The sequence below is a fragment of the Thalassophryne amazonica genome, chromosome 9 (genome assembly GCF_902500255.1).
Source record: "Thalassophryne amazonica chromosome 9, fThaAma1.1, whole genome shotgun sequence".
Lineage (NCBI taxonomy): Eukaryota > Metazoa > Chordata > Actinopteri > Batrachoidiformes > Batrachoididae > Thalassophryne > Thalassophryne amazonica.
This window is the reverse complement of record NC_047111.1, coordinates 59,870,320-59,897,696: the sequence shown is the minus strand read 5'-3', so window position 1 is coordinate 59,897,696 and position 27,377 is coordinate 59,870,320. Positions and strand designations below refer to the sequence as shown.

The window sequence follows — 27,377 nt, the reverse complement described above, 5'->3', positions numbered from 1 at the left end:
TAAGCATGGGTTCTAATGGACCTCAGGGGATCTATAGGACTTTGTTCTGGTTTGGATTTGGCCAAAATTTCTTTAGATCACTTTCAAGTCATGTCCAGTAATGCCATGCAAAGGACAAATGATACGGCACAAGTTCAGCTTTACTACATTAGCTTTTATTGGTGTGGTGTTTCTGAACATGCAAATGTGCTCTTAGTGCATCATGTGGCATCAGTGTGAACTGTAGACAAAAGTGGGAACATCAGAGATCTGGATATTTTGTTGTTAATCTTTCAGTCTGTTTCCTTTGAACTGGGCGACCAAGCTCGGTTTCTCCTCTCTGCACACCTGCTGCTTTCTTATGTCGGAGAGGTGAAAGGGCTCATGGCGCAGAGATGTCTCATAGTAAGGACAGACTTTTAGATGAGCAGAGATAGGAGGCGTGTCTGCAATATGCCATGAGTCCACAGAGGAAAAAAGGTGACTGAACTCCCAAATCTAGACAGAAATGGGACAGACCAAAAGAATAACATAAGGACTGTTTTATAGTAAAAAAAAAAAAAAAAAAAAAAGCAGAATAATGTTGAGTGTTTGATGAAATATGTGTCTTACTGTTTTGGCCCTCCACGTGGTTCCATCGTGTGAGTGGGTCTTCCTCTCCCAGCGGAGGGTGACCATCCCTCTGTCCTGCAGCAGAGACGAGCAAACCTGCCTCATGAGCCGAGACACCAGAGACAGCTGGGACAGGGACAGGCTGTCCAGAAAACTGGCCATGTGGCACAGCACCTCGTAGGGCAGCGAACTCAGAGAGTCCTCCCCTCCTTGTGTCTTCCTCTGGCTGGTGGAGGAGTCCACTGACCTCCTAGATGGCTGGTAGGTTGTACTTTGAGTATCAGATATAGTCGGTCGTAAGTTGAAACTCCTCAGTTCCTTGCTGAATGGAAGATGAAAAAGGAAAAAGAAAATAATAAGACGAACTTGTAGCGACACGATTAGTTTTGTTATAAGTGAGTGTGAGGAACATTTCCTGATTAGTGCAGCAGATAACTGAAACAATCATGCAAATGGTGATAAAAGCATCAAATTCGGCAGAAATACTCCTTAGACACTCCTCTTCTGAAAAAAGCGATTGGCCACTTGACTTTCAATCGGTGTTCAGGTAGGGGTCAATTAAAGAATTACACAGAGGTGAAAATTAAAAGATGCTCCATGTTGTGAAAGTGAGCCGCCAAGTCCTGGGTCCCAGGTGGCCACCGTCTCCGTACTCAGTTCCTCCGGGAGGGAGAACCTCCACCTCCAGAAACAGAATCACCCATGCAGCTCCTGTCAGTCACTTCCCTGGAAGGAGTGAGAGGCGAAGACGTCGCAACTCACACTATCCGCCAATCCAGCTACAGACTGTATCCACAGGATGAACGGCTGCACACAGAACAATATTCAGTCTTTATAAGTTACAGCAGAGAAGGTTACCTGATTGGTAGCTGATTTCTCGGCGGGGAGGTGGAGTTGCAGTCCGGCTTTTATGGTGATGGTAGAATGAGTGCCAGCTGGTGCTGTTGACGAGTGACAGCTGTCACTCTCTGTTGCTCCGACGTCCTCTCGTGCTTGAAGCCCGCACTTCAAGCAGGGCACCCTCTGGTGGTGGTGGGCCAGCAGTACCTCCTCTTCAGCGGCCCACACAACAGGACCCCCCCCCCTCAACGGGCGCCTCCTGGTGCCCGACCAGGCTTATCAGGGTGTCGGGTGTAGAAATCGGCCAGGAGGGCCGGGTCCAGGATGAAGCTCCTCTTCACCCAGGAGCGTTCCTCAGGTCCGTACCCCTCCCAGTCCACCAGGTACTGGAACCCCCGACCCTTCCGACGGACATCCAGGAGCTGACGCACGGTCCATGCCGGCTCCCTGTCGATGATCCGGGCAGGAGGCGGCGCAGGTCCGGGGGTGCAGAGTGGTGAAGTGTGGTAGGGCTTGAGGCGTGACACATGGAAAACAGGATGAATCCGCAGTGAAGCTGAAGCTGCCAGCTTCATTGCAGCCGGACTGAGGACTTTCAGGATAGGAAATGGTTCAATAAACCTGACCTTGAGTTTTTGGGACTCCACCTGAAGAGGGATGTCCTTGGTCGACAGCCAAACCTCCTGCCCAGGCTGGTATGCAGGGGCCGGGGAACGCCGGCAGTCTGCATGGGCCTTGGCCCTCGTCCGGGCTTTGAGCAGGGCAGAACGGGCGGTACGCCACACCCAACGGCACCTTCTGAGGTGGGCCTGGACCGAGGGCACCCCAAACACACCTCAAACGGGGAGAGGCCGGTGGCAGACGAGACTTGGCTATTGTGGGCGTACTCGATCCAGGCCAGATGGTGGCTCCAGGCCGTCGGGTGCGCGGAGGTCATGCAGCGGAGGGCCTGCTCCAAGTCCTGGTTCGTCCGCTCTGCCTGTCCGTTCGTCTGAGGATGGTACCCGGACGAGAGACTCACAGTGGCCCCCAGTTCCCTGCAGAAACTCCTCCAGACTTGAGAGGAGAACTGAGGACCATGATCAGAGGCGATGTCATTCGGGATCCCATGCAGACGCACGACGTGGTGGACTAGGAGGTCTGCAGTCTCCTGGGCCGTCGGGAACTTCGGGAGGGCCACGAAGTGGGCCGCCTTGGAGAACCGGTCCACTATCGTGAGGATGGTGGTCATGCCCTGGGACGGCAGGAGGCCCGTGATGAAGTCCAGGCCGATGTGGGACCAGGGGCAATGAGGCACCGGTAAAGGCTGGAGGAGACCTTGGGTCTTATGATGGTCCGCCTTGCCCCTGGCGCAGGTGGTACAGGCCTGGACGTAGTCCCGGACGTCGGCTTCCATAGACGCCCACCAGAAGCGCTGCCGGACCACTGCCACGGTTCTTCGCACCCCCGGGTGGCAGGAGAGCTTGGAACCGTGACAGAAGTCCAACACCACAGCTCTGACCTCTGGTTGGACGTACAATCTGTCCTTCGGGCCGGTCCCCGGGTCCGGGTTCCGTGCCAGGGCCTCCCAGACGATCTTCTCCACGTCCCAGGTGAGGGTGGCCACGACAGTGGACTCGGGGATGATGGTTTCCGTTGGGTCTGACAACTCGGCCTTGGCTTCCTCTTCGTGCACCCGGGACAGGGCGTCAGATCGTTGATTCTTAGTCGCGGGTCGGTATGTGATCTGGAAGTCAAAACGCCTGAAGAACAGTGACCAGCGGGCTTGCCTGGGGTTCAGACGCTTGGAGGCCCGGATGTACTCCAGGTTCCGATGGTCCGTGAAAACCGTGAATGGTACCGTCGCTCCCTCCAACAGGTGTCTCCACTCCTCCAGAGCCTTTTTCACCGCCAGAAGTTCCCGATTGCCGACGTCATAGTTCCTTTCAGCCGGGGTCAACCTGCGGGAAAAGTAGGCACAAGGATGGAGAACCTTATCGGACTCCCTGCTCTGGGACAGCACGGCTCCTATCCCTGAGTCAGAGGCATCCACTTCAACTATGAACTGGCGATTTGGATCAGGCTGCACCAGGACTGGTGCAGTCGAGAACCGGCGTTTCAACACCCTAAACGCGGCTTTGCACCGATCCGACCAGGTGAAGGGAACTTTAGTGGAGGTCAGGGCTGTCAGGGGGCTAACTACCTGACTGTAGCCCTTAATGAACCTCCTGTAGAAGTTTGCAAAGCCGAGGAACTGTTGCAGTTTCCTACGGCTTGTTGGTTGGGGCCAATCTCTCACCGCCGCAACCTTGGCTGGATCAGGGGCGACGGAGTTGGAGGAGATTATGAACCCCAGGAAGGACAAAGAAGAGCGGTGGAACTCGCACTTCTCGCCCTTCATGAACAGCCGGTTCTCCAACAACCGCTGCAGGACCTGACGTACATGCTTGACATGGGTCTCAGGATCCGGAGAAAAGATGAGTATATCGTCCAGATATACGAAGACAAACCGATGCAGGAAGTCCCGCAAGACGTCATTAACCAACGCTTGGAACGTCGCGGGCGCATTGGTGAGGCCGAACGGCATGACCAGGTACTCAAAGTGACCTAACGGGGTGTTACATGCCGTCTTCCACTCGTCTCCCTCCCGGATCCGAACCAGGTGATAAGATCCAATTTCGTGAAAATTTGGGCTCCATGCAAGGGCGTGAACACTGAATCCAACAGAGGTAACGGGTATCGGTTGCGAACCGTGATCTCGTTCAGCCCTCTGTAGTCAATGCATGGACAGAGTCCGCCGTCTTTTTTGCCCACAAAAAAGAAACCAGCATCCATCGGGGAGGTGGAGTTCCGGATCAACCCGGCAGCTAACGAGTCCCGGATGTAGGTCTCCATTGATTCGCGTTCCGGACATGAGAGGTTGTACAGCCTGCTGGACGGGTACTCAGCGCCCAGTATCAAATCAATGGCACAATCATACGGATGGTGCGGGGGCAGCGTGAGTGCCAGATCTTTGCTGAAGACGTCAGCAAGGTCATGGTACTCGGCTGGCACCGCCGCCAGATTGGGGGGGACTAAAACCTCCTTCTTAGCTGTCACACCGGGTGGAACCGAGGATCCTAAACACTCCCGGTGGCAGGTTTCGCTCCACTGCGTCACAACCCCAGACGGCCAATCAATCCGGGGATTGTGTTTTAACACCCATGGAAAATCCAAAATCACTCGGGAGGTAGAAGATGTTACATAAAACACAATCTCCTCCCTGTCACTGGCTGTGTCTGATGTGTGATTAGTGGAAGAAGGGTGCCATCTAGTGCCTGTACCGACAATGGTGACAGTAAGGCCACTAGAGGGAGCCCAACCTCCTTTGCCCATCTGCTATCAAGCAGATTCCCCTCCGACCCCGTGTCCACCAGTGCTGGGGCATGAAGGGTTAGATCCCCACTCAGGATCGTAACTGGGATGTGTGCAGATCGTCGGGGTTTCCCCGTGTGAGTATTATGACCCACCCTTAGCCCAGTCTCTAAGGATGAGTGCTGCTGTTTTGACCGTTTGGGGCAGTTTTTCTGCGTGTGCTCGGTTGAGCTGCAGAGAAAACACTCCCCACGAACCAGCCTCCTTTGTCTCTGATCTGATCTCATTTTGGCCCTGCTCGTTTCCCTAACAATGGCAGCAGGAGGAGCTGTCGTCACGTGGAGTACCCTGGCTGTGGAGCGTGGGGAAGACGGCTCCCTTTCGCACCCGGGAGGAAGAGGGACGGCTTGTACCTGACCACGCCCTTCGTCTCGCTCCCGTCGGTGTTCTGTTAATCGGTTGTATAACCATATTACCAGGTCAATAAGCCCGTCTAAATCCCGCGGCTCGTACTTCGCCACCAGGTGCTCCTTAAGGACCAGAGACAGTCCGTTTACGAAGGCGGCGCGGAGCGCAACAGTATTCCAGCCGGCTCGCGCTGCCGCGATGCGGAAGTCGTCTGCATACTTGGCTGTGCTCCGGCGCCCCTGTCTTATCGACAGCAGCACACTTGAAGCGGTCTCGCCTCTATGAGGGCGGTCGAACACCTGTCTGAACTCCCTCACAAACCCAGTATATGTCGTTAGGAGCCGTGAATTCTGCTCCCAGAGCGCCGTAGCCCAGGTGCGTGCCTCTCCTCGAAGCAGATTTATAACATAAGCCACCCGGCTAGCGTCTGACGCGTACATGACGGGACACTGTGAAAAGACGAGCGAACACTGCATTAAGAAGTCTGCGCACGTCTCAACACAACCTCCGTACGGCTCCGGAGGGCTTATGTATGCTTCAGGGGAAGGTGGGGGGGTTCGTTGAACGACCACTGGAATGTCTGTGTCTAGCATTCGGTCAGCAGGAGGAGGTGCTGCAGCGGCGCCCTGTGCGCGCGCTTCCACCTGGGCGGTGAGAGCCTCCATCCTCCGATTGAGAATAACATTCTGCTCGGTTACCAAGTCCAACCGAGCAGTGAAAGCAGTTAAGATGTGCTGCAGCTCACCTAACACGCCTCCTGCTGGTGCCTGTGCACCTCGCTCTTCCATTGGCTGTTCAAGTGATGGTTGATGCCCCTCGGGATCCATGATGCTGGCCGAGAAATCCTGTTGTGAAAGTGTACTGACACGGACCCACAACAGGGGGCGGTAATCAATGGACAATGGATTAAGCCAAAAAGTAACAATTTAATGTTGTGAATTGCACAACGGAATACAGACAATTGCAGTTGAGGAGTACAGTCAATCATACACAAGGTGATGTGTGGGCAGGCTCGAGGATAGAAGACGTCTGTCCAGAGAAGAGCCGGATCCCACACGGCTTCCACCGTCAACGGATCTGAAGAACACTGGAGCCGCCAAGTCCTGGGTCCCAGGTGGCCACCGTCTCCAGCTGTCAGACCTGGTACTGCTGGCAGAAACAGAAACAGTTAATGGTGGGTGTGTGGATACACACCCAGTAATCTCTCTGTACTCAGTTCGTCCGGGAGGGAGAACCTCCACCTCCAGAAACAGAATCACCCATGCAGCTCCTGTCAGTCACTTCCCTGGAAGGAGTGAGAGGCGAAGACGTCGCAACTCACACTATCCGCCAATCCAGCTACAGACTGTATCCACAGGATGAACGGCTGCACACAAAACAATATTCAGTCTTGATAAGTTACAGCAGAGAAGGTTACCTGAGTGGTAGCTGATTTCTCGGCGGGGAGGTGGAGTTGCAGTCCGGCTTTTATGGTGATGGTAGAATGAGTGACAGCTGGTGCTGTTGACGAGTGACAGCTGTCACTCTCTGTTGCTCCGACGCCCTCTCGTGCTTGAAGCCCGCACTTCAAGCAGGGCGCCCTCTGGTGGTGGTGGGCCAGCAGTACCTCCTCTTCAGCGGCCCACACAACACTCCAATCATATTGAAAAATATTCCACATTATTTGCCTGATCATAAAGATTCCAAAAAGTTATAGTTTGGACTATCTGTGACTGAATTCTATGGAGTTACGGGATAAAAACAGCAAGAATGTGTTATGTGTCGGACGCAGCCCGGAGAACCGACCAGCGTTTGAAGGACCCAGTATGGAATAAGCAGAGCACGGTACAAAGGATAACTGAATTTAATACATAACAGTGACGTGATAAAAAACACAACAAAAGAGTGCGCTGTCTGGCGTGGTGGTGACACGGTGCGCTCCTAGCAGCACAAACGGTCCGGAGCCAGAAACTGTTCGGACCCAAGGACCCCGCCGACACCCCCCAGGTGGCCACGACAAACCGAGTCTGTGAAAGAAGAAATCATTATGTGAGTCCACACTCAACACACAGAGAGACTGCTCAAAGGTGTACAAACAGCAAACACTTCCTGGCTTAATTGCAAATCAGCTTCCCACCCTGCAGGCATGGAACACCCTGTTCACAAAACTCCACTGCAGTGGAAGCTGATTAAACGACCAACATACAGCTCAATATAATAAGGTGTGAGGGACACCACATTTACTGACTGTATAAAAGTTAGTCACAAAACCTAACGTACCTCAGAAAGTGTGCTGACGAGCGTGAGACCTCACCCCCTCCTCTTTCACATACCATGCATCAAACCTGGACATTCTCTGCATCCACTGATGGGAGATGGCTCTAGAGACGACGATCTCACCCGTCTGGTCACAAGGTCGAGTCTCTGGCAAATACACACTGTGTACTCCAGGCTTAAATGCTACCATGTTCCAATCCGTGTAGATGCACCACAGCTGTGAGTCCTGAACGAGCTGCACCTGATCAGCCTCAGGTGATCAGGGTGAGGTCCTAGTAACTCAGCCACACAGCCACTCAGTCCCAAATGCGCACCACCTGGAAGGAAAACCAAAAGACAGAAACAGAAGACAAACAAAAGCCAGCCAGGCACGCCAGCCACAACAGAATGGTGACAAAGCTCAGTTTCATTTTGTACAGGGGTCAAAAGTTAAAGTTGCTCCAATTTTGGTAAAAAGTGATGCAAATTATTGGTTGAGCTAATAGGATTAATAAATGGAATAGTTTTGACAGTGTTGAATGCTTGATCTCCAAAGTAAAGGTCAAACAAGGTCTACGTCTATTGGATTCTATGACATGTGACATATGTTACCCCGTAACGTGATAAGTAAGGATGATAAAATGGTCCAAACTATTCCTTTTTAAAACCGTGTTAACTCAACTAGTAATTTGCATCACATTTTACCAAAATTGGAGCAACTATAACCCCTTAACGCCCGAATTTATATAGCTGTATATAAAAAAATGTTTTGTGTGTGTTTTTGCCTTTAAGTAGATGGTAAATAATGTTGAGATTATTAATTTCACTTTTGCACAAAAGCTAGATAGTAATATTGGGTATTCTGGTAATGACTTTATGTTATAATAATAATGATGGTATGTTGCAAATTTGCAACAACGGGCATACAGGTCAATTTGGTAAGTTGCATATTTGAGTCAGAGATTGTAACATATATGCGACGATGGGCGTTAAGGGGTTAACTTTTGACCCCTGTACAAAGCGACATTGACCTTTGTCACCATTCTTGCTGTTTTTATCCCATAACTCCATAGAATTCAGTTACAGACCATCCAAACCATACCTTTTGGGAATCTTTATGATCAGGCAAATAACGTGGCATAGGTTTCAATATGGTAGAGAAGCTTGAATCTTCGACTGGACTGGGTTGCTTGACATGAGGACGTTTCGCTTCAAATCACAGAAGCTTCCTCAGCTAAAATTCTTGCTCTGGTAGTCTGACTTCTGTCTCGACTCTTGTAGACTCTTGACTCTCTACAAGAGTCAAGACAGAAGTCAGACTACCAGAGCAAGAATTTTAGCAGAGGAAGCTTCTGTGATTTGAAGCGAAACGTCCTCACGTCAAGCAACCCAGTCCAGTCGAAGATTCAAGCTTCTCTACTATGGAAACTACCTGGACAACTGAGAGCCTACACAAAAAAAGGTTTCAATATGATTGGAGCATCTTTTAATTTTGACTCCTGTGTAATTCTTCAATTGACCTCTACCTGAACGCCAACTGAAAATTCAAGTGGCCAATCGGACTTTTCAAAAGAGGATTATCTGAGGTCTATTTCTGCCGAATTTGATGATTTTATCCCCATTTGCAGGATTCTGCTCTAAATATTCTCTTATCTGCTGCGCTAGATGCTCTTTGCTGCATCTATCATTGTACATAGTGGCAGAAACAATGAAAGAGTCTTTTAAATGATGATGCCAGCTTGAAAACTGGCACAGACATTCACAAAATATAAAAAAGGTTCTATTTTCATTTTAATGTAACATTTTATTCTTCATTCATTGCTACATTATAAAATACAATGAATTAAATGGCTGGAAACAGCATACACATTATGCCTTTTTTTAATATACAAAAAACAACAATGCTAAAATACCCTTGGCCCTATGTATTCAATGAAAGAGTGTGTAGAAAGAATGTGATCTTTAGACCCCTTAGAATAGGTTACCCATTTTTGAAATTGTCCTAGGTCTGTGTCCCAAGAATGTTCCCTGTAAATTTGAAGACCCTGACAGTAATAGGACTGGACCTATGCTGAGCACAGACAGACAGACAGACAGACAGACGCAAAGTCTTGGCAATGCCCAATGCCATATTTTGGCTTTGGGTAATAACTATTTCAGAATGCTAAAAACATAAATAGAAACTGTAATTAATTCAAATGTGGTTTTATTCTTGAGCTATGTCAAACATCCCAGCTAACAATTTCGCATTCCTAGGACTTGACATTTTAGCACTGCAAATGTGTAGAGTTGTGGGAAAGTTACTACAATGTTGTGCAGAAACATTGTGAGGCAACATGCTTTCAACATTTATGCAACATTGTTGCATAAAGCTGTAATCCAACCTTTATAGTCCAGTAATATTAGGCAGTTTTTGGCCAAAGTCAGAAAAAATGAGCAGAAAGTTGAAAATTGCTGGATGTAAGCCTTTAACCATCCTAAACAACATACTAAAAGTCCCCATGTATGCACCTTGAGCTTTTCCTGGTATGATGTCATGAGTGTTATGGATGTCGAAAATAGTGTTTCACATGTTCATCATTTAATTTTTTGCAGTGGAATATGTATCTTCATTGTTTGATAGACAAGATTGCTTCAAAATGAAACAGATATTAAATTATGATTGATGATATATTTGATTTCCTACAATTGCAAAAGTGGTTGTGAGTGATCGTGTGGCTGCAAGAAGTCAGGTCTGTTCTGTACAATTCTATGTAGCCATTGCCATGGAAATGGCTGCAGCAATTCTGAAAAAAAAAACCCAGACATTTGTGTATCAGACACTGATGAAGAACATGACTTTGATGGAAAAGAGAGCAAAGATGAGTTCAGTTCCGATTCACTGGTACTCAAATGAAACATTTGATTTCTAAATGGATGAGGAGGATCATTTTGATGAATGTGACATTATCCATGACTTTTTATCTACGAAAATCCCCTTTAATAACCTTTCATGTAGGCACAGTCTGATTCGAACCGTAATACTGTATTACAGTCCCCAAGATTGAAAAATTGCATAGATCACCTATCCTAGATTGTATAACGTCTTCTTTTAAGAGTATTTTGTGGTTCTTCAACATTCCAGTGAAAATCCCTATAATTACCAACTATGAGGTAATTCAACATGATGACATCATATTATGATGTCATAAATGAGGGCATGCATGATCATCTCAACCTCTGTTTATTTACCCTTACGTCAATGTTCCAAAGCATTGTATGGCTGTTTAATAAAAAAGTAATTAAAAAAATACCTTCACAGTGAGGAAAATAAGTATTTGAACACCCTGCGATTTTGCAAGTTCTCCCACTTACAAATCATAGAGGGGTCTGAAATTTTCATCTTAGGTGCATGTCCACTGTGAGAGACATAATCTTTAAAAAAAAAAAATCAGGAAAGCACAATGTATGATTTTTTTAATAATTTGTTTGTATGTTACTGCTGCAAATAAGTATTTGAACACCTGTGAAAATCAATGTTAATATTTGGTACAGTAGCCTTTGTTTGCAATTACAGAGGTCAAATGTTTCCTGTACTTTTTCACCAGGTTTGCACACACTGCAGCAGGGATTTTGGTCCACTCCTCCATACAGATCTTCTCCAAATCTTTCAGGTTTGGAGTTTCAGCTCCCTCCAAAGATTTTCTATTGAGTTCAGGTCTGGAGACTGGCCAGGCCACTCCAGGACCTTGAAATGCTTCTTACAGAGCCCCTCCTTAGTTGCCCTGGCTATGTGTTTGGGGTCATTGTCATGCTGGAAGACCCAGCCATGACCCATCTTCAATGCTCTTACTGAGGGCAGGAGGTTGTTTGCCAAACCCCCATCCATCCTCCCTTCAATACAGCGCAGTCGTCCTGTTGCCTTTGCAGAAGAGCACCCCCAGAGTATGATGTTTCCACCCTCATGCTTCACGGTTGGGAAGGTTTTCTTGGGGTTGTTCTCATCCTCTAAACATGGTAAGTGGAGTTGATTCCAAAAAGCTCTATTCTGGTCTCATTTGACCACATGACCTTCTCCCATGCCTCCTCTGGATCATCCAGATGGTCACTGGTGAACTTCAAATGGGCCTGGACATGTGCTGGCTTGAGCAGGGAGACCTTGCAGCCCTGCAGGATTTTAAACCATGACAGCATCATGTTTTACTAATGTAATCTTTGTGACTGTGGTCCCAGCTCTCTTCAGGTCATTGACCAGGTCCTCCTGTGTAGTTCTGAGCTTTCTCAGAATCATCTTTACCCCACAAAGTGAGATCTTGCATGGAATCCCAGACCGAGGGAGATTGACAGTCATCTTGTGTTTCTTCCACTTTCGAATAAATAATCATAACAGTTGTTGTCTTCTACCAAGCTGCTTGCCTGTTGTCCTGTAGTCCATCCCAGCCTTGTGCAAGTCTACAGTTTTGTCCCTGGTGTCCTTAGACAGCTCTTTGGTCTTGGCTATGGTGGACAGGTTGGAGTGTGATTGATTGAGTGTGTGAACAGGTGTCTTTTATACAGGTAACATTAATACAGGTAAAGAGTGCAGAATAAGAGGGCTTCTTAAAGAAAAATTAACAGGTCTGTGAATTCTTGCTTGTTGGTAGGTGTTCAAATACTTAATTGCAGCAGTAACATACAAATAAATTATTAAAAAATCATACATTGTGATTTCCAGATTTTTTTTTTTAGTGTAGTACTCCTCATCTATCTCACTAAGTAACCATTTGTGTGACACAAAGTCATTCCTGTGTCACTCAAGAATCCTTTTGAGGGTCATCATACAAGCAGCTTCATGAGAACAAGTTGCATAAATGTAGATTGGGCAACTGAAATTACACTGTTCTACTGTTAGTGATTATAACATTTTCAGATTATTTAACATCAGGATAGCCAGTTTGCCTATCACTGTCAAGCTTTTACAGATGTTCACTGATGTCTGCAAAGCTGAAGTTATTGGACTGAGAAAAATCACACATGGTTAGAACAGGTCAGATTACGAGATGTGCCAACTTGCCACCCTTCAGTATAAATCCTTTTATAGGTAACACACCTGGACTAAATTGGTCAAGAAATTCACTTAGATTCCACTAATCCTAATCTAATGTCTGTATTTCATAATGTATTATATACACATACGATAAAGCTGAATGAGTCACTGTTCTTGGCTGCATAAACCTGGCTGGCTTCAATGTACAGAGAAAAATCACTCAGGAATGCACATAAATGTGTAGCCTACTTCAACATCTGGGTTTTTCAGAGTGATCTGACCCACATTCTTTTTTGAGAACATAATTACAGCATATTGGATGTGTTACAACCTGAAACCTTACATTCCACTTAAACCTAAAGAAGTCCTAATTGATTTATTTGTGATTTGAATGGATCCTCATATCAAAAACGTGCCTGTATGTCCCCAACCCAAAAATAAAAAGATTTGGTAGAATCTAAAATCTTGCTTACTTGTAGGTGACCACAGCTTCATGTGTGGATGGCCGGAACCTCTTTTGACTGTAGGTACATCCAAGGTATGCCAAGGGGCACCTCTGCTCAAACCAACCACTTAGACATGTTTGGATCTCGCTGTGTACGTTTCTGAATCACAGGAAGCATATCAGTAACAAGATATAACTGATGAAACACCTCTCATCGTTCACAGTTAAAACACAGAAGCACATACAGTAGTGTTCAGAATAATAGTAGTGCTATGTGAGTAAAAAGATTAATCCAAGTTTTGAGTATATTTCTTATTGTCACATGGGAAACAAGGTACCAGTAGATTCAGCAGATTCTCACAAATCCAACAAGACCAAGCATTCATGATATGCACACTCTTAAGGCTATGAAATTGAGCTATTAGTAAAACAAAAGTAGAAAAGGGGATGTTCACGATAATAGTAGTGCAGCATTCAGTCAGTGAGTTCGTCAATTTTGTGGAACAAACAGGTGTGACTCAGGTGTCCCCTATTTAAGGATGAAGCCAGCACCTGTTGAACATGCTTTTCTCTTTGAAAGCCTGAGGGAAATGGGACGTTCAAGACATCGTTCAGAAGAACAGTGTAGTTTGATTAAAAAGTTGATTGGAGAGGGGAAAACTTATACGCAGGTGCAAAAAATTATAGGCTGTTCATCTACAATGATCTCTATGTTATGTGTCGGACGCAGCCCGGAGAACCGACCAGCGTTTGAAGGACCCAGTATAAAATAAGCAGAGCACGGTACAAAGGATAACAGAGTTTAATGAACATAACAGTGCTGTGAAAAAATACAAACAAATAAGTGCGCGGTCAGGCGTGGCGGATTTGCGGTGTGCTCCCAGCAGCACAAAACGGTCCGGAGCCAGAACCAGTTCGGACCCAAGGACCCCGCCGACACCCCCCAGGTGGCCGCAACAAACCGAGTCTGTGAAAGAAGGAATCCTTATCTGAGTCCACACTCAACACACAGAGAGACCACTCAAAGGTGTACAAACAGCAAACACTTCCTGGCTTAATTACAAATCAGCTTCCCACCCTGCAGGCATAGAACACCCTGTTCACAAAACTCCACTGCAGTGGAAGCTGATTTAAACGACCAACATACAGCTCAATATAATAAAGGTGTGAGGGACACCACATTTACTGACTGTATAAATGTTAGTCACAAAATCTAACGTACCTCAGGAAGTGTGCTGACGAGCATGAGACCTCACCCCCTCCTCTTTCACAGACCATGCATCAAACCTGGACGTTCTCTGCATCCACTGATGATGAGATGGCTCTTGAGACGACGATCTCACCCGTCTGGTCACAAGGTCGAGTCTCTGGCAAATACACACTGTGTACTCCAGTCTTAAATGCCACCATGTTCCAATCCATGTAGATGCATCACAGCTGTGAGTCCTGACGAGCCGCAGGTGATCAGCCTCAGGTGATCAGGGTGAGGTCCTGATAAACTCAGCTACACAGCCACTCAGTCCCAAATGCAAGCCACCTGGAAGGAAAAACAAAAGACAGAAACAAAAAGGCAGCCAGGCCCCCCCAGCCATACAACACTCTAATGCTTTAAAATGGACAAAAAAAACAGAGACGTGTGGAAGAAAACAGAAAACAACCATCAAAATGGATATAAGAATAACCAGAATGGCAAAGGCTCACCCACTGATCAGCTCCAGGATGATCAAAGACAGTCTGGAGTTACCTGTAAGTGCTGTGACAGTTAGAAGACGCCTGTGTGAAGCTAATTTATTTGCAAGAATCCCCCGCAAAGTCCCTCTGTTAAATAAAAGACATGTGCAGAAGAGGTTACAATTTGCCAAAGAACACATCAACTGGCCTAAAGAGAAATGGAGGAATATTTTGTGGACTGATGAGAGTAAAATTGTTCTTTTTGAGTCCAAGGGCCGCAGACAGTTTGTGAGACGATCCCCAAACTCTGAATTCAAGCCACAGTTCACAGTGAAGACAGTGAAGCATGATGGTGCAAGCATCATGATATGGGCATGTTTCTCCTACTATGGTGTTGGGTCTATATATTGCATACCAGGTATCATGGATCAGTTTGGATATGTCAAAATACTTGAGGTCATGTTGCCTTGTGCTGAAGAGGACATGCCCTTGAAATGGGTGTTTCAACAAGACAGTGACCCCAAGCACACTAGTAAACGAGCACAATCTTGGTTCCAAACCAGCAAAATTAATGCCTCGCAGATGTGAATAAATCATGAAAAACTGTGGTTATACAACTAAATACTAGTTTAGTGATTCACAGGATTGCTAAAAAAACAGTTTGAACATAATAGTTTTGAGTTTGTAGTGTCAACAGCAGATGCTACTGTTATTGTGAACACCCCCTTTTCTACTTTTTTTTTTACTAATAGCCCAATTTCATAGCGTTAAGAGTGTGCATATCATGAATGCTTGGTCTTGTTGAATTTGTGAGAATCTACTGATTCTTATTCTTATTTGTTTCCCATGTAACAAATAAGAAATGTACTCAAAACCTGGATTCATCTTTTTAGTCACATAGCACTACTATTATTCTGAACACTACTGTACATGTCAAAGTGATTCTGAGGCTCAGCTAACATATAAAAGGGGATGAAATGTACAGTTGTGCTCAAACATTTACATACCCTGGCAGAATTTTTGGTCTATTGGCCATTTTTGAGAGAATGGTCACGGTTAGTGGTTGGGTGAACAAAAGTTTACTCTTTTTAAATCATAATAACAACAAAAACTACCCAAATGACCCTGATCAAAAGTTTACATACCCCTGGTCTTAATACCATGTGTTGCCCCCTTTAACATCAATGACAGCTTGAGTCTTTTGTGGTAGTTGTGGACAAGGCTCTCTGATGGTGAAGCTGCCACTGAATATATCTTGAACTTTATTTATTTATTGTAAATCTGCATGGAGTAGACAGTTCTCAAAAACTGAGTGACTGTGCAACAAGGAGAAGAGTGAGGGAAGCCACCAAGACAACCCAGAAGACTATAGACTTATGTGGCTGTGAATGGAGAAATTGTGCACAGTGCAAGCTTTGCATTTTGCATCACTACTCTTAGCTTCATAGCAGAGTAGAGGGGAGAAGGATTTTCTTTCACCAAAACAGATCAAATCCAGGCTTGCATCTCAGATGTACCTTCTGGCAATTTGTAGCTAAACGTTCACATCTTCTTTTTAAGAAAATCCTCCTCTATACCACTTCATCAGGAAGCTGTATGACTGGGGGGGGGCAAGTAAATAATGCACCTGCTCTTGAAAATAACCATCTATTTGTTGCAGCCAAGTGAAATGTGGGCATTTCCTTGGTCTTCTCCAGCCACTTGGGTCGTGAGCACTGAGGTGCCTGTGTGCTGGATCATGCACACAGAAACACCCAGCATGGCCAAAATGTTGTAGCTGACTTTCCATTACAATGCGAGTGATACTCATCGTCTTAGAAGTATCACTTGCATTGCTGAGTAGCAGTCAGTTGGCACAAAAGCATTCCAGCGGTACTTGAAGATCCTCTGAAGACATGTACTGTAGTACTAAAGACATCTTATCATTGCCTTAGGTCACTGGTTAGTATTCAAGTCTCATAACCATACTGTAAGACAAGAAGCACCAGGACCCTAAAGACCAGGGTCTCCATTCTCCTGCAAAGATGTTGGCATCACCAAACACCTCTGTCCAGTGACTTCATGAGTCCATAAGCTCTTCCCAGGCATCTCTTGATCTCAAATGCTGAGGGCCCAGAGACACGACTGTCACTGCAGAGATAAGTGAATGTCTCTACAAGTTCAAACTTTGAACACTGAAAGCCTGAGCCTTAATCTTCTTCCACAACAACTGCAAATCCAGAAACTCATTTCCTAACTCAGCTTCTCAAGTGCTGCAATCAGGGTATCAATCCATTGACTCTGCACCTTCATGGCATCATCCATGAAGTCAAGGTCAGTAAACCTTTTGTTGCCAACAAAGGCACCTTAGCCGCTCATTTCTACGATACCCAAACACCCAGTACATATATTAAACAGTGGAAGAGCCAGAACACATCCTGATGTTTCCAACCAGAGGAGGTACATATTGTGCTATGTAGCTTAAAAATGTTTATCTTAGACATCAACTCCATCTGTGTTTGATGGACAGGATAGCATGCAAAGAAATAATGTTGGAAATAGGAGTGTGCATAATACTGGTCGGCATCTATATCCATATATCTATATCCGGCATCTACACTCAACAAAAATATAAATGCAACACTTTTGGTTTTGCTCCCATTTTGTATGAGATGAACTCAAAGATCTAAAACTTTTTCCACATACACAATATCACCATTTCCCTCAAATATTGTTCACAAACCAGTCGAAATCTGTGATAGTGAGCACTTCTCCTTTGCTGTGATAATCCATCCCACCTCACAGGTGTGCCATATCAAGATACTGATTAGACACCATGATTAGTGCACATGTGTGCCTTAGACTGCCCACAATAAAAGGCCACTCTGAAAGGTGCAGTTTTATCACACAGCACAATGCCACAGATGTCGCAAGATTTGAGGGAGCGTGCAATTGGCATGCTGACAGCAGGAATGTCTCCCAGAGCTGTTGCTCGTGTATTGAATGTTCATTTCTCTACCATAAGCCGTCTCCAAAGGCGTTTCAGAGAATTTGGCAGTACATCCAACCAGCCTCACAACCGCAGACCACGTGTAACCACACCAGCCCAGGACCTCCACATCCAGCATGTTCACCTCCAAGATTGTCTGAGACCAGCCACTCGGACAGCTGCTGGAACAATCAGTTTGCATAACCAAAGAATTTCTGCACAAACTGTCAGAAACCGTCTCAGGGAAGCTCATCTGCATGCTCGTCATCCTCATCGGGGTCTCGACCTGACTCCAGTTCATCGTCATAACCGACTTGAGTGGGCAAATGCTCACATTCACTGGCGTTTGGCACATTGGAGAGGTGTTCTCTTCACGGATGATGCAAAGGAGATGTGTTGCACTGCATGAGGCAAATGGTGGTCCCACCAGATACTGACTGGTATCCCCCCCCAGTAAAACAAAACTGCACCTTTCAGAGTGGCCTTTTATTGTGGACAGTCTAAGGCACACCTGTGCACTAATCATGGTGTCTAATCAGTATCTTGATATGGCACACCTGTGAGGTGGGATGGATTATCACAGCAAAGGAGAAGTGCTCACTATCACAGATTTCGACTGGTTTGTGAACAATATTTGAGGGAAATGGTGATATTGTGTATGTGGAAAAAGTTTTAGATCTTTGAGTTCATCTCATACAAAATGGGAGCAAAACCAAAAGTGTTGCGTTTATATTTTTGTTGAGTATATATCTATATATATGAGCTCCAATAACACCTTCAGGTGACAAAACCATCACTTTTGAACTTATGGGTGGGATCAAATAAGCTATTTGACTGAGATCAGAGTACCTACGTTGCCTTAACTTAGGTCATGTGATAAGTCCGAGCTTTGGCACGATAATGAAATGTATCACGGGATGTGGGTGGGTCCCCACTGAATCATTACATATAGGTAACTCTGACCAAACCTGCTAGTTACCCACCTGAAATGTGTGGAGAACTCCCTGCGGTGGAAGGTGTGACCACACATGAAAGTGAAGACACTGTTGGTGCTGTTGTGTCTGCTGTTCACACTTTCTGCCTGCAGCTTCAGAGAAAGCTTCAGCGGCCTGTTCACCATCACCTCTGCCAGTGTCGTCTTTCCTTTAAACGGTGCAGAGTGGAATGAGTGCGTTTGTGTTCCCACATCAAAAAACAAGCCGTCAGTTGCTTTGGGCTCACTGATCTGCATGGAAAATAATTAGAAAAGAACTAAATTCAAAGGCAATGTCAGTATAATTATTTAACCCATTTAAAGTGAACAGTGATTATATAGTAGGTTGGAATGCATTGGTTCACTAAACATTATTCACCTGTCAGGTACTTAGTACAAGCGCTGCAAACATGCTGTTGCATAGCAAATTAAAATTAAAGGCTAATTTTTAGATGAGCATGAGCAACACAGCTATTCCTGGGAACTACAACTGGGCATGCACCAGGCTCTGCATTTGTGAAGCAATGCAGAGATGCCAGTGTAGCTCAGTGACTACTGATAAGAACAGGACAGTGTCATCAATCAAAAGATGATCACCACAGATGAGGTTTGCAACGTAGCTCAATGTGGTTGAGCTCAGTCCAAAATGTTACAAGGAGCTGGCATTGTGTAGATGTACTACACAAAAGGTTGGATGTAAGTATCAAGTGAAAAGAAATCCAAGTGGCAAGGCAGGGGTTTAGCTTGCTCATCCTTGAATGCAAAATCCTGCTCCTTTGAGTTCTCAAGGCTTACTTTGTGACCCATGACCTCCTTCTCTGCATAACCTAGCAGGGTTGCTTCTGCTTCATCACTCATCCAGTCTTCATCATTGACTCTGAGGTCAGATGTGTCAACACTGCGAGTCTCAGTCTGAACCCGCTTTGCCGTGTCATACAGATGAACCCGCTGCCTGTAGTGATAGCTGTCAGGGACCTTATGGGAAACATCACATGAGAATACAAAAGGATGACAGTGTAAATGGTAAATCTTTCACCTGTCACTTATGGTTATAATATGCTATGGCTCAGTTTGTCAGGTTGGACAGACATGATGCTTATTTCAAAGCACAATTGTCTTTCTTAGTCCCTGAAGATTTAGGACCTACAAGTCATTTAATGTGCTGATATGGAGAGTGTCAGTCTAGGAACACAGCTAGAGTCTTTTACCAAGAACTTCAGATGTTTTTCTTGGGAGAAAAAAATGAGTGAATGTCTGGTATGTGGAATGTCTGATCAATCATGTTCTTGCTGCAGCCCCACTGGAGGATTCAGATTGATTAAAAAAAAAAAAAAAAAAAGCTGCAGCTATGGTGATAGGCTCGTTGCTATCGTCAGAAGGCTACAGCGATGGAATTGATGTCACTACAACCTCCACATCCGGTGAATATGTCGTAGAATGGTTATGATGACAGAGTATAGGCCAGATGTTCTCCAGCTACTGTGATCCTCAACACTGAGGTAGTTATCTGCTGGATCATGGCCAGAGAAATGTACCATATGGCCAAAATGTCATTGCTGGCATTCCCCCAGAAAGTAGCTTTTATTTGACACAAAGTCATTCCAATGGTAGCCAAGGATTCTCCAAAATAGCCTAGCACCAAAGACATTTAGTCATTGCCACTGGTTATTATCCAAGTCACACAACTACAATAAGAATAACCACTACATGCAGCCACTACTACTAAACAAAACAAACAAACAACCCCCCCCCCCCCCCCCCCTGTTTTATAATGAAATGTTGCTTATTGTTTGCAGGAGAATAAAAGTCTAACTCCTGGTGTCCTTCCTGTCTTACTGTATGTTGTGAAACTTAGACATTAACCAGTGACCCAAGGAGACAACTGGATGTCTTTGATACCAGCTCTCTTTGGAGGATCATCGGGTACTGCTAGAATTACTTTGTGTTAAACAAACATTACGTAGGGAGACTCAAATGAGGATTATCACTTATATTGTGAAGAAATGCCAGCTGTAACAATTTGGCCATGTGGTGCATCATCAAAATGGGCATGATTCAGAATGCAGGCCTCTCAGTGTTGAGCACCACGACACCTGTAGAAAGACAATGTGACACCCACATTTCATCTGTCTGAGGGAGACAAATGGCTACTTTTGAGGGGTGGGGGTGGACCAACTGTTTGCTTGGATGGTTGCCGTTAAGTGTGTAAACCTGTTACATAGTGTAGTGAATGTGGTGATGCATGACACCAGTTCATGCACCCAAACATGACCTGACCAGTTGCTTAATACTTGAAATAATCACCTTGAAAGAGCGCAGGGTCTGGACTGGGATTGGTTCCAGGCTCCCATAAACAAAATCTTTATCTCTTGGTGTACAGGCCTGAATGTGCCCAAAGGCAAGCAGCATGCGTCCATGATGCACCACATACATGTTGTACTCATGAGGGCTGAGCTCCTTGAGACGATCCAAAACCCCCTCTTGCCAAGGGGCCAATCCTGACATACCCATGTCTGGTGGGTGACAGTTATTGGTGGCAGCATCCCCAGGCCTCTCAGTCTCACTGTGATTTGTATCCGCTCTCGGCCGGCTCGCATCCTCTTTTTGATCTGACTCACACTGAGATGTCTTCTTCTCACTGAGGCTTGCTTTCTCTTTGGGATTGTTTAGGTTTGCCTGAGCAACAGCACAGCCACCTCTCTCCATGCCAAACATCATCTCAGTCATTTTGTATTTCTCTATGTTGATGCCTTTGTCCCCAGTGTTCTGTACAGGCTCTTCAGTGCTGTTTTCACAACGGTTTGCTTCAAAGATGGATGTGAGGACACCTATGGGACAGACAAACAAAAACAGCAAACAAGACAATAAAATCAAAATGGGTTTAAAAATTATATATTTAGCCAGACTAGCAATTTAATCCTCAACACATTCTTATGTAATGTGTGCATATTATTATTATTATAATACAAATCAAGGGACAACCGAGATAAAACAACTTAATGTTTTATATTAACACAAAACTGATTGTCATTAAACACGATAAAAGGGTGTAGTTATTCCACAGTATGGCCTTTCAATTTAAAGACCACAATGTAATAATCATGATAATAATTAATTAATGAACATAATAAATTAATTAAATTATTTTAAAAACTGTAATATTTATGTACATGCAGGAAATAATGTTTGGCACTAAAACGTATGACGCGGCACATCATAAACTTAAGCCCCTACAAGGGGAGGTTGGGAGTGACGAGTCCAAAGCGTTTTGAGTTCAGGAGTCTACGCCTGGAGTTATTCAAAGCTTTCATCATAATACAGCAATCACATGACTATGGACAGGAATGTGCTCTAGCTCGATTTTGTAAAGAACACATTATTGCATTTAAATGTAACCACGTTTACCACTGATGCTGTGTTAGGATGTACCTCCATTTGTGTCTTTACTTGTCAGGACACACTGATCAAGCTCTTCCATTTCATTGTTATAATCACGTTTTTCTTCTTCTTCCTCCTCTTCTATCTCTGTCAGCTCTGGGTAGAGCAGCTTCATTTTCAGTCGTGCATAGAGATCTGACTGATCGACCAGTGTCATAGCAACATCCAGAGCCTCGCCCTCGCTCTCCTTCAGCACGTTCTCCTCCAGGGCTCTGTTACTGTGAGGATTTGTGTTGTCCGTCGGCCAGCGGAGCCACTCCATGGAGCAACAGACCACGCTGGCTGGACACACCTGCAGGTGGGCTGCTTGTGAGCAGCGAGTCAGGTGGACCGGGCAACCGTATGCTGCATTGAGGCAGGGTACCCTCACATTGGGGCAGAGGAGCAGGTGCTCCTCTTCTTTGCACAGGTGGAAAAGAGCTCCACAGAGTAGGCGACAGGATGCGACTGCACAGCAGACCGAGGGCTCCACTCGGGCCCTGCAGCGCCGGCTGTAGCAGGAGTCACAGTGGGCATGCTGTTGCAGCCGCTGGGAGGCCCGAGAACGATGACTCTATCAGAGAAAGAACAAGGAAGTAAAACGATGGATGGGAAATAACACGACGACTGAACATGGTACCAAAAGCTGTGCAATGGTTTGACTCACCATATGTTATTAACTCCTGGAAGAAAAACAGGAAATTGTGTATCATTTCTTTTGTAATGTCACTAAAACAATAGAGTGACGATATGCTGCACAACAAATGAATGCATTTTCTTCTTCATGTTTTAACTTATCAGCTGGTGGCAGGTGAAGGCACGACAACAGCTGTTTTCTAATTTATTACCCAGTCCCAGATGAAGTCCCTTAGGCCAAGAATGAATTATTTTATGAAAATGTTTGTTTGGTTTCTAATTTTGGAGAGAATAGGTTAAAGCCATGAGGCAAGGTGCAAACAGACACACACACACACACACACACACACACACACACACACACACACACACACACACACACACACACACACACACTGACCGTGGAAGTCAGATGATGCACCTTGGGATTTACATTCTCAACTCTGGTGGATTGTATCGGACTGGAGCAACCAGTTTCCTAATTAAACATAATCTGTCAATCTTTGGAGCCAAGTGAGGGATCTGTGTCTTTATTGGTTGACTGAGCACACCCGCAGAGTTTTACACATCTTAATTTTGTTTTTTCCCTGAAATGGCCATTTCGCAGAAAAAACATAACTCAAGCTTTTCTACATTAAAATTTCTAAAATTAATATTAAACTCAAACTGAAAACAAACCTCTATATTATGATATAAATGTAATTAAAATATCAAAGCCAAAATATTGGGTTGCATAAGTAATGGCACATTCTAGTGTAACTGTAGTAAATTATAACTCGCTGGATTTGACGACTGTATAATTTCTGAAACGGGTGTGAACCGTGGAATGGACTCTGCTATGGGAACAGGCCCGCTGAATGGCATGATGGATAACCCCTGCCTGTGGACTGGGCACCTGCATGGACCTATCACCAAATTAATCTTTTGTTGTATTATGTTCCGTTGTAGAATGGCCTAAGCAGTGGGTCACCCCTCTGAGTCTGGTCTGCTTGAGGTTTCTTCCTCAAATCATCAGAGGGAGCTTTTTCTTACCACTGTCACCTGTGTGCTTTCTCTAGGGGTTGGTAAAGTTAGACCTTACTTGAAGTGCCTTGAGGCAACTTTGTTGTGATCAGTGTTGCCAAAGTAACTTTTTAACTTTATACAGTTATATTTTACAGTTATTTCATTAGCAGCTGCGGACAACTTGACAGCAGCTGCTGAATGTAACTAATAAAGTAATTAGTAATCTAACTTGGTCATTTTTAAGATTGAGTATTCAGATAAGTAACTATTAGTTACTTTGCTGATCAATTACTTTGCTGATTGCTTAATCTTAAGAGTAACCAAGTTGCATTACTAGTTACCTTATTAGTTACATTACTTATTGCAAGTTGTTGGCAGCTTCTAATAAAGTAATTGCATAAAGCTGCTGATGAAGCAACTGTAAGCAACTAAAAACATAACTTTTCTAGGTTACTTTGGCAACAGTAGTTGTGATTTGGCGCTATATAAACTAAATAAATTAAACTTAAACTTATTCAGTAACTTATGTTCATGTATCCATCAGGTGACTTGTTCAAAGAATATATGGTCATTTGCTGGTATGACAGTACTAAAACCCTTAGAGCAACTTTATAAAAAAAAACATCAAAGTGTTTGCTAAAAAGCCATATTCCACCCATTACTGTGAAATTCTGGAGAAATACCATCTTTTAAGTTATAACAACTTTATAATGTTTAAGAATACTTGTCTCATCTACAAAACTATCCATGGCCTAGCCCCACCTCCTCTGGAGGAATTTATTAGACATAGAGATCCTAACCTCAGGACTCGGTCTGCTTCTAGAGGGGATTGTGAGGTACCCCTCAGACGAACTGCCACAGGACAAAACACCATCTCTGTGAAGGGTTGTACAAACTGGAACAGTCTTCCAACAATTATACGAGACAGTCCCACCCTGAGTGCTTTAAAAATGATCTTAAAAAAATGGCTCAAAAACAATCAAACCTGTCAACACAAGTGAGATGCATTGTACATAATCTCATGATTTATTTTAATTTTTTATTTATTCTAATTATTGTTTGTTGTGTGTCTGAGGACTACAGATGGAAAGTAGCTTTTAGCTAAATCTGGCATATTTACACTAAGGCATGAAAATGTACAGAGTGTTCATTAATGTGCATTGTCCTCATCAAATAAGCAAAGAAAGAAAAAGAAAGAATCAGGCTGTAAAAGTGATGATTAGTTATTATACAAAAGTGTGCCTGTAGCAACACTTAAGTCACAGCTTTGTGTTTTAAAATAGAGAAGCTTGAATTATTATTGAATGGCATAAAGAAATGAAAACTTGTAAAGGCCAAAGGGTGTACTGTATGTATAAAGGTTTCCTGTCTTATGATCAAATTCATATGCATTCAGATTTCTTTTCCATTTTCCTTCTGTGGAATGAAGAATTGACCTTGAGCATAAATAAACTGGTCCTGTTGACGGCGGTGGACACTGTTCTGTTAATCTACTCAGTACCGAAGCTAACTTGTGGTACTCAATCAATCAATCAACTTTTTTTTTATATAGCGCCAAATCACAACAAACAGTTGCCCCAAGGTGCTTTATATTGTAAGGCAAGGCCATACAATAATTATGAAAAACCCCAACGGTCAAAACGACCCCCTGTGAGCAAGCACTTGGCAACAGTGGGAAGGAAAAACTCCCTCTTAACAGGAAGAAACCTCCAGCAGAACCAGGCTCAGGGAGGGGCAGTCTTCTGCTGAGACTGGTTGGGGCCGAGGGAAAGAACCAGGAAAAAGACATGCTGTGGAGGGGGGCAGAGATCGATCACCAATGATTAAATGCGGAGTGATGCATACAGAGCAAAAAGAGAAAGAAACAGTGCATCATGGGAACCCCCCCACAGTCTACGTCTAAAGCAGCATAACCAGCATAACCAGCCCTAACTATAAGCCTTAGCGAAAAGGAAAGTTTTAAGCCTAATCTTAAAAGTAGAGAGGGTATCTGTCTCCCTGATCTGAATTGGGAGCTGGTTCCACAGGAGAGGAGCCTGAAAGCTGAAGGCTCTGCCTCCCATTCTACTCTTACAAACCCTAGGAACTACAAGTAAGCCTGCAGTCTGAGAGCGAAGCGCTCTATTAGGGTGATATGGTACTACGAGGTCCCTAAGATAAGATGGGACCTGATTATTCAAAACCTTATAAGTAAGAAGAAGAATTTTAAATTCTATTCTAGAATTAACAGGAAGCCAATGAAGAGAGGCCAACACGGGTGAGATATGCTCTCTCCTGCTAGTCCCCGTCAGTACTCTAGCTGCAGCATTTTGAATTAACTGAAGGCTTTTTAGGGAACTTTTAGGACAACCTGATAATAAAGAATTACAATAGTCCAGCCTAGAGGAAATAAATGCATGAATTAGTTTTTCAGCATCACTCTGAGACAAGACCTTTCTGATTTTAGAGATATTGCGTAAATGCAAAAAGGCAGTCCTACATATTTGTTTAATATGCGCTTTGAATGACATATCCTGATCAAAAATGACTCCAAGATTTCTCACAGTATTACTAGAGGTCAGGGAAATGCCATCCAGAGTAAAGATCTGGTTAGACACCATGCTTCTAAGATTTGTGGGGCCAAGTACAATAACTTCAGTTTTATCTGAGTTTAAAAGCAGGAAATTAGAGGTCATCCATGTCTTTATGTCTGTAAGACAATCCTGCAGTTTAGCTAATTGGTGTGTGTCCTCTGGCTTCATGGATAGATAAAGCTGGGTATCATCTGCGTAACAATGAAAATTTAAGCAATACCGTCTAATAATACTGCCTAAGGGAAGCATGTATAAAGTGAATAAAATTGGTCCTAGCACAGAACCTTGTGGAACTCCATAATTAACTTTAGTCTGTGAAGAAGATTCCCCATTTACATGAACAAACTGTAATCTATTAGACAAATATGATTCAAACCACCGCAGCGCAGTGCCTTTAATACCTATGACATGCTCTAATCTCTGTAATAAAATTTTATGGTCAACAGTATCAAAAGCAGCACTGAGGTCCAACAGAACAAGCACAGAGATAAGTCCACTGTCCGAAGCCATAAGAAGATCATTTGTAACCTTCACTAATGCTGTTTCTGTACTATGATATGTATGTACTATGTACTGGCTTAGATTTTCTGATAACTTCATAATCTGCTTCTGTGAAAGTTAGTCCTGTTCACATTATTTTTTAATAACGTTTAAGCATTCTTGAAGTCTAAAAATCATACATTTCCTCCCTGTTGGAGCTTATGCACAAATTCAGTTAGCAAAATCAACACGTCCTGTGGAGCATATGCAGCGAGACAGGAAGCTAAATTCATATAATAAGTTAGTTGTTAGCTTTTAGCAGCCGCTTCAGTTCTTATTATTGTTAATATTATTTTCATGCTTTATTGGTTTAGTGTTATCACCGTTAATGTTTCAGTTAGAAGATTAGCAGTTATTGAAGCTAACTTTTTGGTTAGCTTTGCTCACCACGGCCTATTGACCACCGAAAAGCTAACAACTCAGAACAGTCAGGCACAGCTTCTTTTTTCTTTATTACTTCGAGTTTAACTCATTTTAAAAACAAATTATGTCAATAAACCTGCAATAAACTGAATCAAAACAAGAACCTTACCAAGGTGACAGTGCTGGCGTGATGATGTATCTGTGCAGTTTGATGAGGTCGCTGTCAGTCCCTGACCCTGTATTAGCAAACTCGCAAGTTAAAATTAGCCAGCCAGGTCTCTGGTTGTGGCGGGGGGGGGAATATCCTCTCATGTGAAACATTTTTAACATGTTAACTGCAGTGAAATAGTTACAGAAAAATCTCCTCTTGGATC

At 44.4% G+C, this 27,377-nt stretch overlaps 1 protein-coding gene across 1 annotated transcript; it reads right to left on the bottom strand.

Moving 5' to 3' along the window:
- Positions 1 to 9: 9 nt before the first annotated feature.
- On the bottom strand, positions 10 to 27,323 carry LOC117517209 (F-box only protein 40-like). Its single transcript, XM_034178149.1, has 9 exons — positions 27,173 to 27,323; positions 22,554 to 22,569; positions 21,899 to 22,460; positions 20,774 to 21,297; positions 19,265 to 19,444; positions 18,480 to 18,721; positions 12,886 to 13,017; positions 592 to 913; positions 10 to 477 (listed from the first exon to the last, which is right to left on the bottom strand). Exons 2-9 carry the CDS (start codon positions 22,554 to 22,556, stop codon positions 265 to 267), a joined length of 2,178 nt encoding a protein of 725 aa, XP_034034040.1. The 5' UTR covers positions 22,557 to 22,569; positions 27,173 to 27,323; the 3' UTR covers positions 10 to 264.
- Positions 27,324 to 27,377: the final 54 nt, after the last annotated feature.

Coding starts and splice junctions, on each gene's coding strand:
- LOC117517209 (XM_034178149.1), bottom strand. Junction 19,445..20,773: donor AGACCCTGCGCTCTTTCAAG/GTGATTATTTCA, acceptor GTTTCCCATAAG/GTCCCTGACAGCTATCACTA. Junction 478..591: donor CCACGTGGAGGGCCAAAACA/GTAAGACACATA, acceptor ATTTCTGTCTAG/ATTTGGGAGTTCAGTCACCT.